The sequence below is a fragment of the Galeopterus variegatus genome, unplaced genomic scaffold (assembly GCF_000696425.1).
Source record: "Galeopterus variegatus unplaced genomic scaffold, G_variegatus-3.0.2 Scaffold1344, whole genome shotgun sequence".
Lineage (NCBI taxonomy): Eukaryota > Metazoa > Chordata > Mammalia > Dermoptera > Cynocephalidae > Galeopterus > Galeopterus variegatus.
In genome coordinates, this window is record NW_007727455.1 from 218,765 (window position 1) to 229,863 (window position 11,099).

At 59.6% G+C, this 11,099-nt stretch overlaps 1 protein-coding gene across 4 annotated transcripts in view; it reads right to left on the bottom strand.

The window, feature by feature from the left end:
• Positions 1-67: 67 nt before the first annotated feature.
• The window catches only part of WIZ (widely interspaced zinc finger motifs), a 24,798-nt gene continuing 13,766 nt past the window's right edge, over positions 68-11,099 (bottom strand). For 2 of the 4 annotated variants that reach the window (XM_008576393.1, XM_008576392.1), the window contains exons 3-9: positions 8,227-8,730; positions 6,756-7,154; positions 5,618-6,166; positions 3,997-4,524; positions 3,209-3,628; positions 2,746-2,941; positions 68-1,775 (exon numbers count right to left, since the gene is read on the bottom strand). In XM_008576393.1, the coding sequence (XP_008574615.1) occupies positions 1,613-1,775; positions 2,746-2,941; positions 3,209-3,628; positions 3,997-4,524; positions 5,618-6,166; positions 6,756-7,154; positions 8,227-8,730 (2,759 nt within the window). In that variant the 3' untranslated portion in view covers positions 68-1,612. Of the gene's footprint in view, positions 1,776-2,745; positions 2,942-3,208; positions 3,629-3,996; positions 4,525-5,617; positions 6,167-6,755; positions 7,155-8,226; positions 8,731-9,629; positions 9,796-11,099 lie in introns of those variants that run through there. The other 2 variants (XM_008576394.1, XM_008576395.1) reach the window with 2 other exon arrangements.

Sequence of the window (11,099 nt, forward strand, 5' to 3'; positions counted from 1 at the left end):
CACTTTCCAGCACTTGGCCCTTTAGTGAAAACGATGAGCTAAAATGCCACATGCAATAAACAAGAAGGAGCAGCCAACAAACTCTCTTTAAAATTTCAGGAATGTTCAATAAACATTTGCAGAGTGAGAAAATAAATAGCATTGCAAAGGAGTCAGTGGCTCCTTTTTACCCCTCATGTTACTAGGGTTTGGGGTGCATGTGTCTCCATAGAAGTCACATGTCTTGAAGGCAGGCAAGTCCCAGCTTTCTGCACCCTCACTGGCCCCCCAAGTGCTCCCAGTATGTTTCTCCCTCCCCCCACACCCTCGCTGGACAGCTCCTGCTCTTGGAAAGCCTTTCTATCCTCAATTGCTTCTTGATCCTGGCTCCCTTCCCAGACCAGCGGCCCAGAGCCCTGGTTGCTCTGCTCACAGGAGCAACTTCACCAGTCAGCCAGAGACCCCCACCAGCCATGGCATTGAGGGACAACAGATGGGAACTTGGGCTCATCCCCAGCTGCATTTAGTTGGCGTGGCAGCCAACAGGAAAACCCAGGGCCTCCAGGTGGAGGAGGCCCTGATCCCAGCCCCAGCTGCCAGCCAATGCCAGCCTGTCCACTCGACAGAAAAACACACGCTGGCCGCCTGCCCCGGGGTGTTTCCAGAAAAGAAATTTAATCTAATTTACATACTTCTAGGTACATCAATAACCAAAATGTGGCCACTGAAAAAAGTTAAAAGGTCAATCAGCTCCCAGTTTCTAGCTGGCCCAGAATTGCAAAATAAAAAGATCCACGTTCCTTAGTCTCTACACAAAACGCGTTTTTAGAAAAGTGAAAGGTCTAGGGAGCTATACATAGAAAGCAACAGTGAAAAGGGGGAGGTGGGAGGAGTGGGGGAGGAGACTCCCACCCGCAACCCCACCCTCCCAGGCCCCGGAGCCCCCGAGGCTCTGGGGGACCTTGACATGGCAGGAGGCAGCTGTCAGCTCTGAGCTCTTCCCAGCTGGGAAGGCCCCTCTGGGGGGCAGCCAACAAGGATGTCCGTGGCGTTGTGGGCTCAGTGGGGGCTCCCAGGCCCCTGCAGGCCGCAGAGGGAGCATGGCTCCCCTGAGCAAGCACCGTGGCATGAAGTGGTCGTTCGACTCGGGAACTGGGGGGCTGGGACAGACCCCGGGTCTCACGAGCTGCGTGTGTGTGTTCACGTGTACGTGCGTGTGAGAGGATATTCATGGAGGCAAGAGGGAACCAGAAAAGGGGTCTTTGGGGTCTTTGCAAATGGCCATGGATGGCAGACATAGCCCTGCCTGGCTGCTAGAGTTGGAGGAGTTCTGTTCTCCCCTGTGACCAGATCACGACCAGAGACCAGAGACTTGGCTACTGGCCCTGCTGGACCAGGTAGGCATGGGCTGAAGGAAGACACCCTGTGGCCCCAGAGTCCTCAGCTGGGGGAAGGGTGGCTAGCTGGCTCCCGGCGCCCCGGCTGTAGTGTGCCCGGCCCCCAAGGGGTGCCGGTTTGAGGTTTTGGCTTGCTCCTTTGGAAACGGAAAAGAAAGAGGGAGAGGGAAGAGGACACAGAGGAGGAAAAGGAGGAGAGAGAGGTGGCACAAAGGGGGATCTGGAATGCTTCTGTGTTAGAGAGCCTCTGCTGCCGCTGCTGTCTGTGCCTGTGGGGCTTGGGGCTCCTCAGTCGGGGGGTCTGCTTTGGAGAAATTCATCTCCAGAATGTGTCGCTGTAAGTGCCGCACCCACTCTTCCTGGATGGAGAGGGGGCCCTGGAATTCCACCTCACAGAACCTGCACGGGTGAAGAGAGAGAGAGGGAGGGAGTGGCCACTGCCGTGAGAAGAGGCAGAAGCATAGCCTTGCTCATGTCCCTGAGCACACCTGCTGTTACTCAGTGTGGACAGAGAAAGCCCAGGGGTTAAAGGAAGGGGGCCCAGAGTTAGATATCTCCCCATGGGCAGCCACCTTTACCCATCATGGGGTCATGGTGGGGTCCCCCGGAAACCTCTTCCTCTATGTTCACGGAAGTCTCTAGTGCCAGGTAAGGGCCTTCTAGCTTCCCAAGCACCTCTGCCATCTGACTGATGCATATGATCTGAGATGGTAGAAGGTGCAGAAAAGCAGATCCTACCCAAATTGCCAGGCCCCCTCCTCCTCTTCCTGCCCCTGTGGCACCAGGCTAGGCCTCACAGGGCAGGGACCCAGAGCCTAAGCTCCATGGTTCCAGAGATTTGAGTTCGAATACTACTTCTGACTTGACCCGTGTAGCCTGAGGCAAGCCACCTGATGTCTCAGAGTCCTAGTTTTTTTTGTCTCTGATGGACGCCTGGACCTTGGTAAGAACTAAGACCTATTATTTTCTTAATCAAGACACAGTCAGTGCTTACCATGTGCAGGCAGAGTTTTGTTGCCTTATAAATATTGGACTTACTTAGTCCTCATAAGAAATCTATTAGGTAGGTCTGTTATCAACCCCATTTTACGGGTGGAGAAATTGGGGCACAGATTAGGTAAGTCCTTGCCTGAGGTCACCAAGCTGCTAAGTGTCAGAGCCTGGATTTAAACCCAGGTCTTGACAGCTACAATGCTCAGAGGCTCTGAGGTACTGCTGTCTGGGAGGAGCCCTTAGCCCGGACCCTACCACATCCAAGGGCACCCTTGAGGTGACACCTCCCAACCCGCACCGGACCCTGTCCTGTCCCAAGGCTCCAGGTGGCCAAGGCCTAGCTGGGTGGTCTCCCTCCCTAGCCCAGGAAGTGTACCTGCATTTCAGGGTGTAGATGTTACCGACGAACTTGACGAGTGATGTCTGGGGGGGCCGAGGCACAAGAGAGGGGACTGGCCGGACCCTCGGTGGGGGTTGCCGCACCTCCTCCAGCTTCTGCTGCAGGTCATTGGCCTCTTCGCCCCCCCGGGCTGTAGAGGCATCAGGAGGGCGGGCTTGTCGGCGTTCAAATTCTAAGGTGGGGAGAGGAATGGGAGATGAGCAGGAAGGCCAGGGCCCTGGTGATGTTCCTGCCTTCAGCGAGCATGGGGCAAATGCTGTGGGGACTTATAAGACAGGACAGCTGGTGACCAGATGTCACCTGGACCAGTGGGATGGTGGATGGAGGAGTGAACGGGTGAGCAATTGGGGAAGTGAATGTACAGCAGAGAGTCCAGTGGGGTGGCCGGGTGGGCCCCAGCGGGTGCCCACCGCCCTCACGACCTCCTGCCAGCACTCACTGTTGATGTTCTGCCGCTGGTGCTCCTCGGCCTTCACAGTGCCTGGTGGGCTGGCTGCCAGAGGCCGCTCCCCACTGTCAGCTGCCCGGCTGGCCTCAGGCCCTGGTTCCCCCCCAGCACTGCGGCCAACCACAGCCAGGCCCCCAGGTGCCAGCCCCAGGGGCGGCCGCTTGTCACTGTCGCGGCCATGGCCAGCATTGCGGAACTTCTTGGTGAAGGGGCGGCCGCCCTGAATGTAGCTGCGGTAGGCGCCCACCTTCTGGGGCCGGTGCTTTATCCACTCACTCAGCGTCTCGATGGGTGAGCCATTCACACACCACTCTGTCACGCCGAACTGCCGCAGGTGTGCCCGTGCGTGGCTGGCCAGGGCCTTGCGGTTTTCAAAGTAAAGGCCACATAGCTCGCAACAGGCCTCAGTAGCTGCGGGCAGAAGAGGTGCTGCTGAGCCACCGCCTGTAGGGGGCATGCATACCTAGACCGCCCTACTGCAGCTGGGAGCTGATCCCACCTCCCATTATGGACCCAGCACGGGGGTGAGGGTCAGGGGGACCTCCACTTGGCACTAGCGTGCACGCTCACAGCATTGCCCGACCCTGCAGGCCCTGGTGGATGCCCCCCCAGGACCCTGCTACCCGCTGCTTACAGGAGTGGGATGTCTTTTCATGGAGGGTCTTGGGGGTGAGGGTCAGGGGGACCTCCACTTGGCACTAGCGTGCACGCTCACAGCATTGCCCGACCCTGCAGGCCCTGGTGGACGCCCCCCCAGGACCCTGCTACCCGCTGCTTACAGGAGTGGGATGTCTTTTCATGGAGGGTCTTTGCCTTGAAGGGCAGTTCAGTCTGGATGTAGGTCTTGGCCTTAACCTCTGCTGGAAGGAGGCGGTCCTCCTGCAGGGGCCGCTTGGCTGCCACTGAGCCCAGGTAGCCAGTGGCCGAGGGCTTGGCTCCAGCGATGGGCGTCAGGCTGAGCTCTCGCGGTACCTGGGCCGGCCCAGCTCCTGGTTTGCCTGGCCGGCCAGCCAGGGGTGACAGCGGCAGTGGGGACTGCACGGGCCCAGGGGCCATTGTGGGGGGCCCATCCTCGGCCAAGGCGGGGGCTAGGTCTCCGGCCGGAGGCTCCTTCTTGATGAGGCACGGCTTGGACTTCTTCTTGAGGATCTCCCGCAGTGTGTCAATGGGTGAGCCGTTGACGGACCACTCGGTCACGCCCATCTGCCGCAGATGGGAACGTGCATGGCTGGAGAGGCCCTTGCGGTTCTCGAAGAACTCACCGCAGAACTCACAGCGGATGTCGCGCACCGGCTCTGCCCGGGACGCTGTATGGGGTCCAGAGTGGGGGGGAGGGGGAGAAGGAGGCAGCGGCTGCGGGCAAGAAGCCTCCAAACTCAAGGCCCCATATCAGTGCCAGCTGCCTGGCTGCCCCTGTCCACAGCCCCCCACCAGACCCCAAGGCCCTGCTCCCTCATCTGGGCATCCAGAAGCCCTTGTGTACATCCAGCCCTTCTGCTTGTTCTGTCACCTCAAATTCTAGCTGGGGTCATTATGTCTCCCCATGTGATGCTAGGTAAGCCACTTCCCCTCTCTGAGCCTCAGTTTCCCCCTCTGCAAAATGGAGATGAAAACTCCCACCTCCCAGGGTTAGTGGGAGGGTCTAAAATGGGGTGGGTGGGGGGTGGGAGTGCATTCAGAGCACGTGGCACAGAGCCAGCACCTGCGCTCTAAGGCAGATCCAGAGCCACCCTCGCCTGCTCAGCACAGTAGGCACTCAAACAACCTGAGCAGAATGAATATAGCGATGGCGGGACCGGACAGCCAGAGACAGTGACATCATAACTACTGCCTGCAGAGAGCCTTCTGTGTCCAGGCACTATGCTAAGTGCCTTATCCCACTTAATCCTCAAGAAAACCATAGAGAGGTAGGATTATACTCATCTCCACCTTCCAAAATAGGAAACTTGCCCAAGGTCACATACTGCTATATTGTGGAGGAACAGAAATCTTGACACAAACTTGACTCCAAATATCAAGTACTTAATTACCAGAAATGCCAGGAAGACACAGCTCAGACATCCCCAGCCAGTCCCTATACTCCTGCCCACAGCAGACATCACTAATCAATCCCTGAAGTCTTTTTCCCTAGGATCTGGTTAGGAGCCACTACCAGTCAACAGAAGATGACACAAGAGAGAATCTTTTTGTCATTGCTGAATGACACAACTCTGCCTCCCTTGTAGGAATAAAAAAGAATCAAGAAGCAGCTCAGCTGCAGGAGACTACATAGCAGAAACGCACAGCTAGCCCTGTGTGGCCCTTGCATTTCAACCCTGGGCTCTGTGGTTACCCCCAAGCGGAGGCAGGGAGGAGATGCCTCCAGCTGTTCTCGCTGCCCTGCCACAGGGTCACACTTACACAGGTTCAGGGGTGTCATGTCTTCCCGCGGTGCCCCCCAGGGACCCTCAGATGGGTGTGGCTCCCCATGAAGGGCCCCCGGCAGCATCTCCCTCTTGATCTCCACCCGCATTTGTTCAGGCTTCAGCTTCTTGGGCAGGGAGGGTGCAGCCAGGGCCGAGAACATCTTCCGGGCCGTGGGAGGAGAGGCAGTTGGTGAGTGGCCCAGGGGGCTGCCTGGTGGCAGTGGCAACTTCTTGGTCAGGGGTGAGATGTGAAGGTCCGAGGGGCTGCGGGCTTCCAGCGAGCTGCCAGGACCTCCGCTGCCCACCACCTTGGCCAGGGCTTTTGGGCTAGGCCCTGGTGGGTTGGGGGGTCCACCTGGCCGAGACTGGGTCCGTCTCTTCAGGATCTCCCGAAGCGTGTCAATGGGTGAGCCATTGACGTACCACTCGGTCACACCCATTTGCCGCAAGTGGGAGCGTGCATGGCTCGACAGGCCTTTGCGGTTCTCGAAGAACTCACCGCAGAACTCACAGCGGATGTCTCGCGCTGGCTCTGGGCCTGAGGCTGTGGCAGGAGGAGAAAGGGGCAGTTAGCATTGTGGGCATCTCTAGCATGGTCACCTGCAGGAGTGTCCTGGTCGGCTGGGCATGGGCAGCAGCATGCCCACAGGCTAGGGTGGTGGTGGAGGGCAGGTGCAAGCGAGGGAGATGAGCAGTGGGGCGGGGGGCCAGACACCCAGCAGGAGCAAGGGGAGGCTCCGGAGAGCGCAAGAGCCCTTGGTTCTGGCAGAGGAGGATGGAACTGGAACCAACTCTGTGGGTCCCAATAAGGCGGGGGGAGGGAGCAGGAGGGCAGGAAGCGGCAGCAGAGGTGCCACGTGCCATCCACATGGGGGAAAGATATGGATGCCTTCCACACCAAAAGGCAGGGCCCCCCCCCCACCTTGGCCTTCTCAGGGAAGGTCACAGTTGCAGAGGTCAAAGGCCAAGAGAGAGGGCAGAGCAGCAAGATCTCTGGGTAGAACTGGCCCACTGCCAAGGGCCCTCGTCTACTCCCTGCACCAGCAGGGAGGGAGAAGGGAAGGAGCTGCGACCCCCCCGGGAGGGGCTCCAGGGCCCGCAGGGAGGAGGGGGCGGCTGAAGCGAGAACCTACAGAGGTTGAGAGGAGACGGCTCCACATCAGAGGCCCAGAAAATGCCGGCGGCTGCGGCGGCCGAGAGGTCCTGCTTCCCCCAGGGGCTGGCCGTACCCGCGGCCTTCAGCTTGGCCTTCTTGGCCGGCGGTGGGGGGGGGAGCAAGGAGAGGGCCGCGGAGGCGGGAGGAGGCCGCCCCAGGTGGGCCAGGGCGCTGCGCTCGGGTGGGAGGCGGATCTGGACGCCGTCCCTCCTGATGAGCCCGTGGAGCACGTCTATGGGGGATCCCTTGGCGTCCGGGTCGCTGACGCCCAGGTGGCGCAGGTGGGCGCGCGCATGGCTGGACAGGCCCTTGCGGGTCTCAAACCAGGCACCACACAGCTGGCAGTCCAGCTCTCTGCCCCCGTCACTATCTAAAGCTGCGGAGACAAAACACAGGGGGGGTTCACGGCCGCCACCTTGGCCGGCCCTGGAGGACTGAGGCAGGAGTGTTTGGTGTGAATCTCAGCTGCCCAGGCAGTTCGGGGACCAACATTTGGGCCGTAGATTTCTTCTGAGAGATTTTAGAAAGCAGGACATCCTGTTCCCTGCCCAGCCCATTGGCATCAAGGTGAGTGTGGAGAGAGCTTAAGGATGTGGGGTGGACGGGCAGTGACCTAATTCCAGTGGCAAAATCTGATGCTCCCAGGCCCTCTCCCCTGGGACCCCTGATACCGGAGCAACATGGAGTAGAAGGTGAGTGCAGAGCGCCAGACAGCCACAGGCCCTGCTCCTGGAAACACAGCAGACTCAGAGGAAGCAACTTCGAGGGGACATAAGGTGCCAACTGGGGTGCTCCACTGGGCAGGAGGCCAACCCTGGTGTCACCCCCAGACTTAATGCCCAAAAATGTTTGGGAAAGCCTGGTGTCCTGAGATGCCCTCATTAAACCCGCTCACTCACTGCGCCTGGAAGGTTTCTTCCCAAGCCCTACTTGCCAAGCCCACAGGCAGCCCAGAAGGTGGGGCTCCACCGCCCTCGCACAGACAGAGAGAGAGGCCTCTGCACAGGACGGTCAGGAAGACAGGAAGACAGGATCAACTACGGGCACCTCCTGTCAGGTGGATGACATGTCTACCAGCAGGACCCAAGATGCCCTGGACTCCCCCTGGGGAAGCCAGGCCCACAGAGCCCTAATTACCTTCGCTGCCCCCACTCTCAGGCCCAGAGAAGGCCAAGAGCTGCCCCTAAGAGGCAGGGATGACCTGGGCAGGCTCAGCGGCTACTGCCAGGCCTCCAGGAGAAGATCAACAAAGTAAAGTGGGAGACAGATGATCATGTGCTGGGCAGTGCAACAGGAGACACAGCACCTCAACCAACACTCTAACCCGGCCGACCCAGTACATGGGAGCTGCAGTCCCTGTTACCCCCACCCTGGGCCCTGCAACCCGAGCTGAGCCCTTGTCCCTCCCAGTGCCGGGACCTCCCTCGGCTCCTGGGACCCACACTCACTGAGGTTCAGGGGCCCCTCGTCTTCAGACTGAGGCCACTGTGCCTTTGGGGAGGCTGGCCGGGGGCTCAGGGACAGCTGGGGGCTCTTGTCCTCAGGATTCTTGGGGGTAGGGGAGCCCCCCAGGGCCAGCGGTGCCTTCTTGAGGAGTGGAGAGCTGGGTGGGTGGGCCAGGCCCTTGGCCGAGAAGCTGGGGGGCGACTTGATGGCTTTGTTGACAGCAGGGGCATCCAGAGGCTTGGCCAGGGTGAGCAGGCTGGGCCGGGGGGACCCAGCAACCACCTCCTTCAGCGAGCTGGACTTCTTAGCCAGGGCTGGGGGCAGCCCAAGGGGGGCATCAGGCAGGCCCTTCTGCTTCACGAGCTCATACAAGAGGTCGATGGGCGCGCCGCTGCTCTCCGACTCCGCCACCCCCAGCTGCCGCAGGTGGGAGCGCGCGTGGCTTGACAGGCCCTTGCGGGTTTCAAAGCAGGCACCGCAGACCTCGCAGGTGGTCAGGCTCTGAGCTGGAGGGTGACACGGAGGCCAGGAGAGTAGACTGTAAGGCCCGTGGGCCCAGCTCTCCCGCTTCTCCTCTCCCTGGGGTCCTACTCAACCAGACTCCATGGAAGTGTTTTGCTTATGTCAACCCCCCTGATCCTGACAGTGACCCTAATGAGGCGGAGATTAGCCTGTCCAGTTTGGAAGAAGGAAACTGAGGCTCAGAGAAGGGAAGAGTTGTACCCAAGGGGACAGAGCAGGAGGCAGAGCCCTTCTGTTTTCCAGTCAGTGGGACACTTTTCAGATCTCTCACGCACCAGGGTGCCTCACAACAGGCTCACACAAACACTGACCTGCCAGCCACGTGCTTCACTGAGCTAAGTCCTAGCCACCCTCTGTGGCTCAATCAAAACCCAAACGCCAGGGTGGAGGCCCAGCCACAGTTCCTGTGATCTGCTGCACCCTCTTCTGCAGAGCCCTTATCCCTGCCTGTCTGCTTCTCTGCCTCTCTGTCCCCAGCTTCAGTGACCCCCCCCAAGGGCAAGGACAAGGCCATTTTGTTCTTGTCACATCCCTGGGGTCCAGCACAGTGCCCATCACTACTCAATAATGACCTTAGGATCCACAGACAGACAAATCGGTGTCATGTGAAAGATCACAGAGCTGAGGGTAGAGTCGGCAAATGAACTGGGTCTGAGCCCTTGACTGCCAAACCCTCCCCCAGTGAGGGTACAGCTCAGGGTCATGCATGCTCAGGGCTGCAGAAGCTCAAAGAAGACAGCTGGGTGTTTCCCTGATGCTTGAAGGGGTTGGAAAGAAAGCCATGACTAACCTGGGGCCCCACATTAACCCTCAGGCCTGACAGCTCCCCTGTGAGTGTGACCAGCCTGGCCAACACCCCCACCCTGATGCCTGGGCCACTCACCCTTGAGGTCCGGCAGCTCCTGTTTGCTGCCATGAGGAACCTCTGCAGCTACTTTGCTGCTCAGCCGACTGGCCACCTGCTCCAGGGCCCCAGACACAGGCAGGCTCTTCTTAGGGAGTGGGGGGGAGCCCAAGTCCATGGCCACCACTATGTTTTCCTCAGAACCCAGGCCTGTGGGGTTGAGGAGACACGCTCAGCCCAGGCAAATTTTGAGCTGTCTACTCCCAGAAGGATCAAGAGGATGGCTGTTCCTCCTCATCCTTGATACCCGCTCTCAGTCGGGGAGGCAGCTCACCTTAGGAAAGTTCAGGCTCCACCCATCCCCCCAGCGCCAGTTCAGTGCAGGGATGTTGAGGCTGCCCACTGACAGTGGAGACTAGTGGCAGTTTCCACCCAGCAGAACATGGACAGGTCAGAGAACACAGTGCAAGTCTGAGCCAAGACTCTCATCCTAGGGATTTTCAGAGAAAACATCTCTCTGAGCAGAACTGGTGAGGGGGATCATCTGTCAGTCTCGGGAGGTGAGGGTTGGGGCAATCAGATGGGATATTCGACAAAAGAAAACAAGGGTCAGAAGGCCAGAGAGACAACACAGAAGGCCAGAGAGCCAAAGACAGGGAGGTGGCTACGTGGGACTTGTGAGGAATCTACCAGACAAGACAGCTGGGGCCAGCTCATCACAAGCTGAGCCGCAAGTGGGAGAAGGTGAAAGCCAGGAGCCTGAAACAGCAGCGATCTGGCTGAGGACAGGAAGAGTGGGAACCACAGAACTTTGTGTGAAGTTCCTGAGGCATCTGTCAGGCTGGTAAGCTTCCCTGAGACAGGTGTGTGGGGAAAGGGAATCATGTGTGGGTTTTCACGGTCTAATTTTTCAGAGAAAGGGGCCTGGGGGGGGGGGCTCGTTGAGCCCCAAGTTTAGAGTTTGGAAGACGGCCAGAGCTCTGAGAAGGAAGAAACTGTCAGATGGGGCCGTGGGGGCGCTCGGTGAGATATAATGGGGCAGGGGGCCAGGCAGGTCCCCTACTCAGTTTGAATCTCATGGAGGCAAGAAGCAGGCAGGCCAGGAGACCGCTGGGGACCGGGACACCGGGACTTTGTCAAAGTCTCCAAGTGGAGTGGGCGCGTCTGTCAGATGGGACAAGGACCGTGGGGTCAGGGCCGAAGTGTGTTTCGGCGCCGCGGTGACCGGAACCGCGACTAGAACGCTCCTGGGGCTTCGAAGGGAGCAGGGGACATCTGTCAGATGGGGCGAGAGGCCCGAGGAGCGGCGGCGGGGTGTTTCCGAGGCCCGGGACCCTGCGAGCGGCGACAGGAGGCCCGGAGCCCACGTGACTGGGGGAGGGGGAGTCCCGACGACCGGACGGCGGGCGTCTGGGTGGCGGCGGCTAGACGGGCGGCCAGGACGTCGACCTTCCCCTCCCGCACCCTCCCGGCACGGGCTCTTACCGGGCGCGGGCCCAGGTCCAGGCC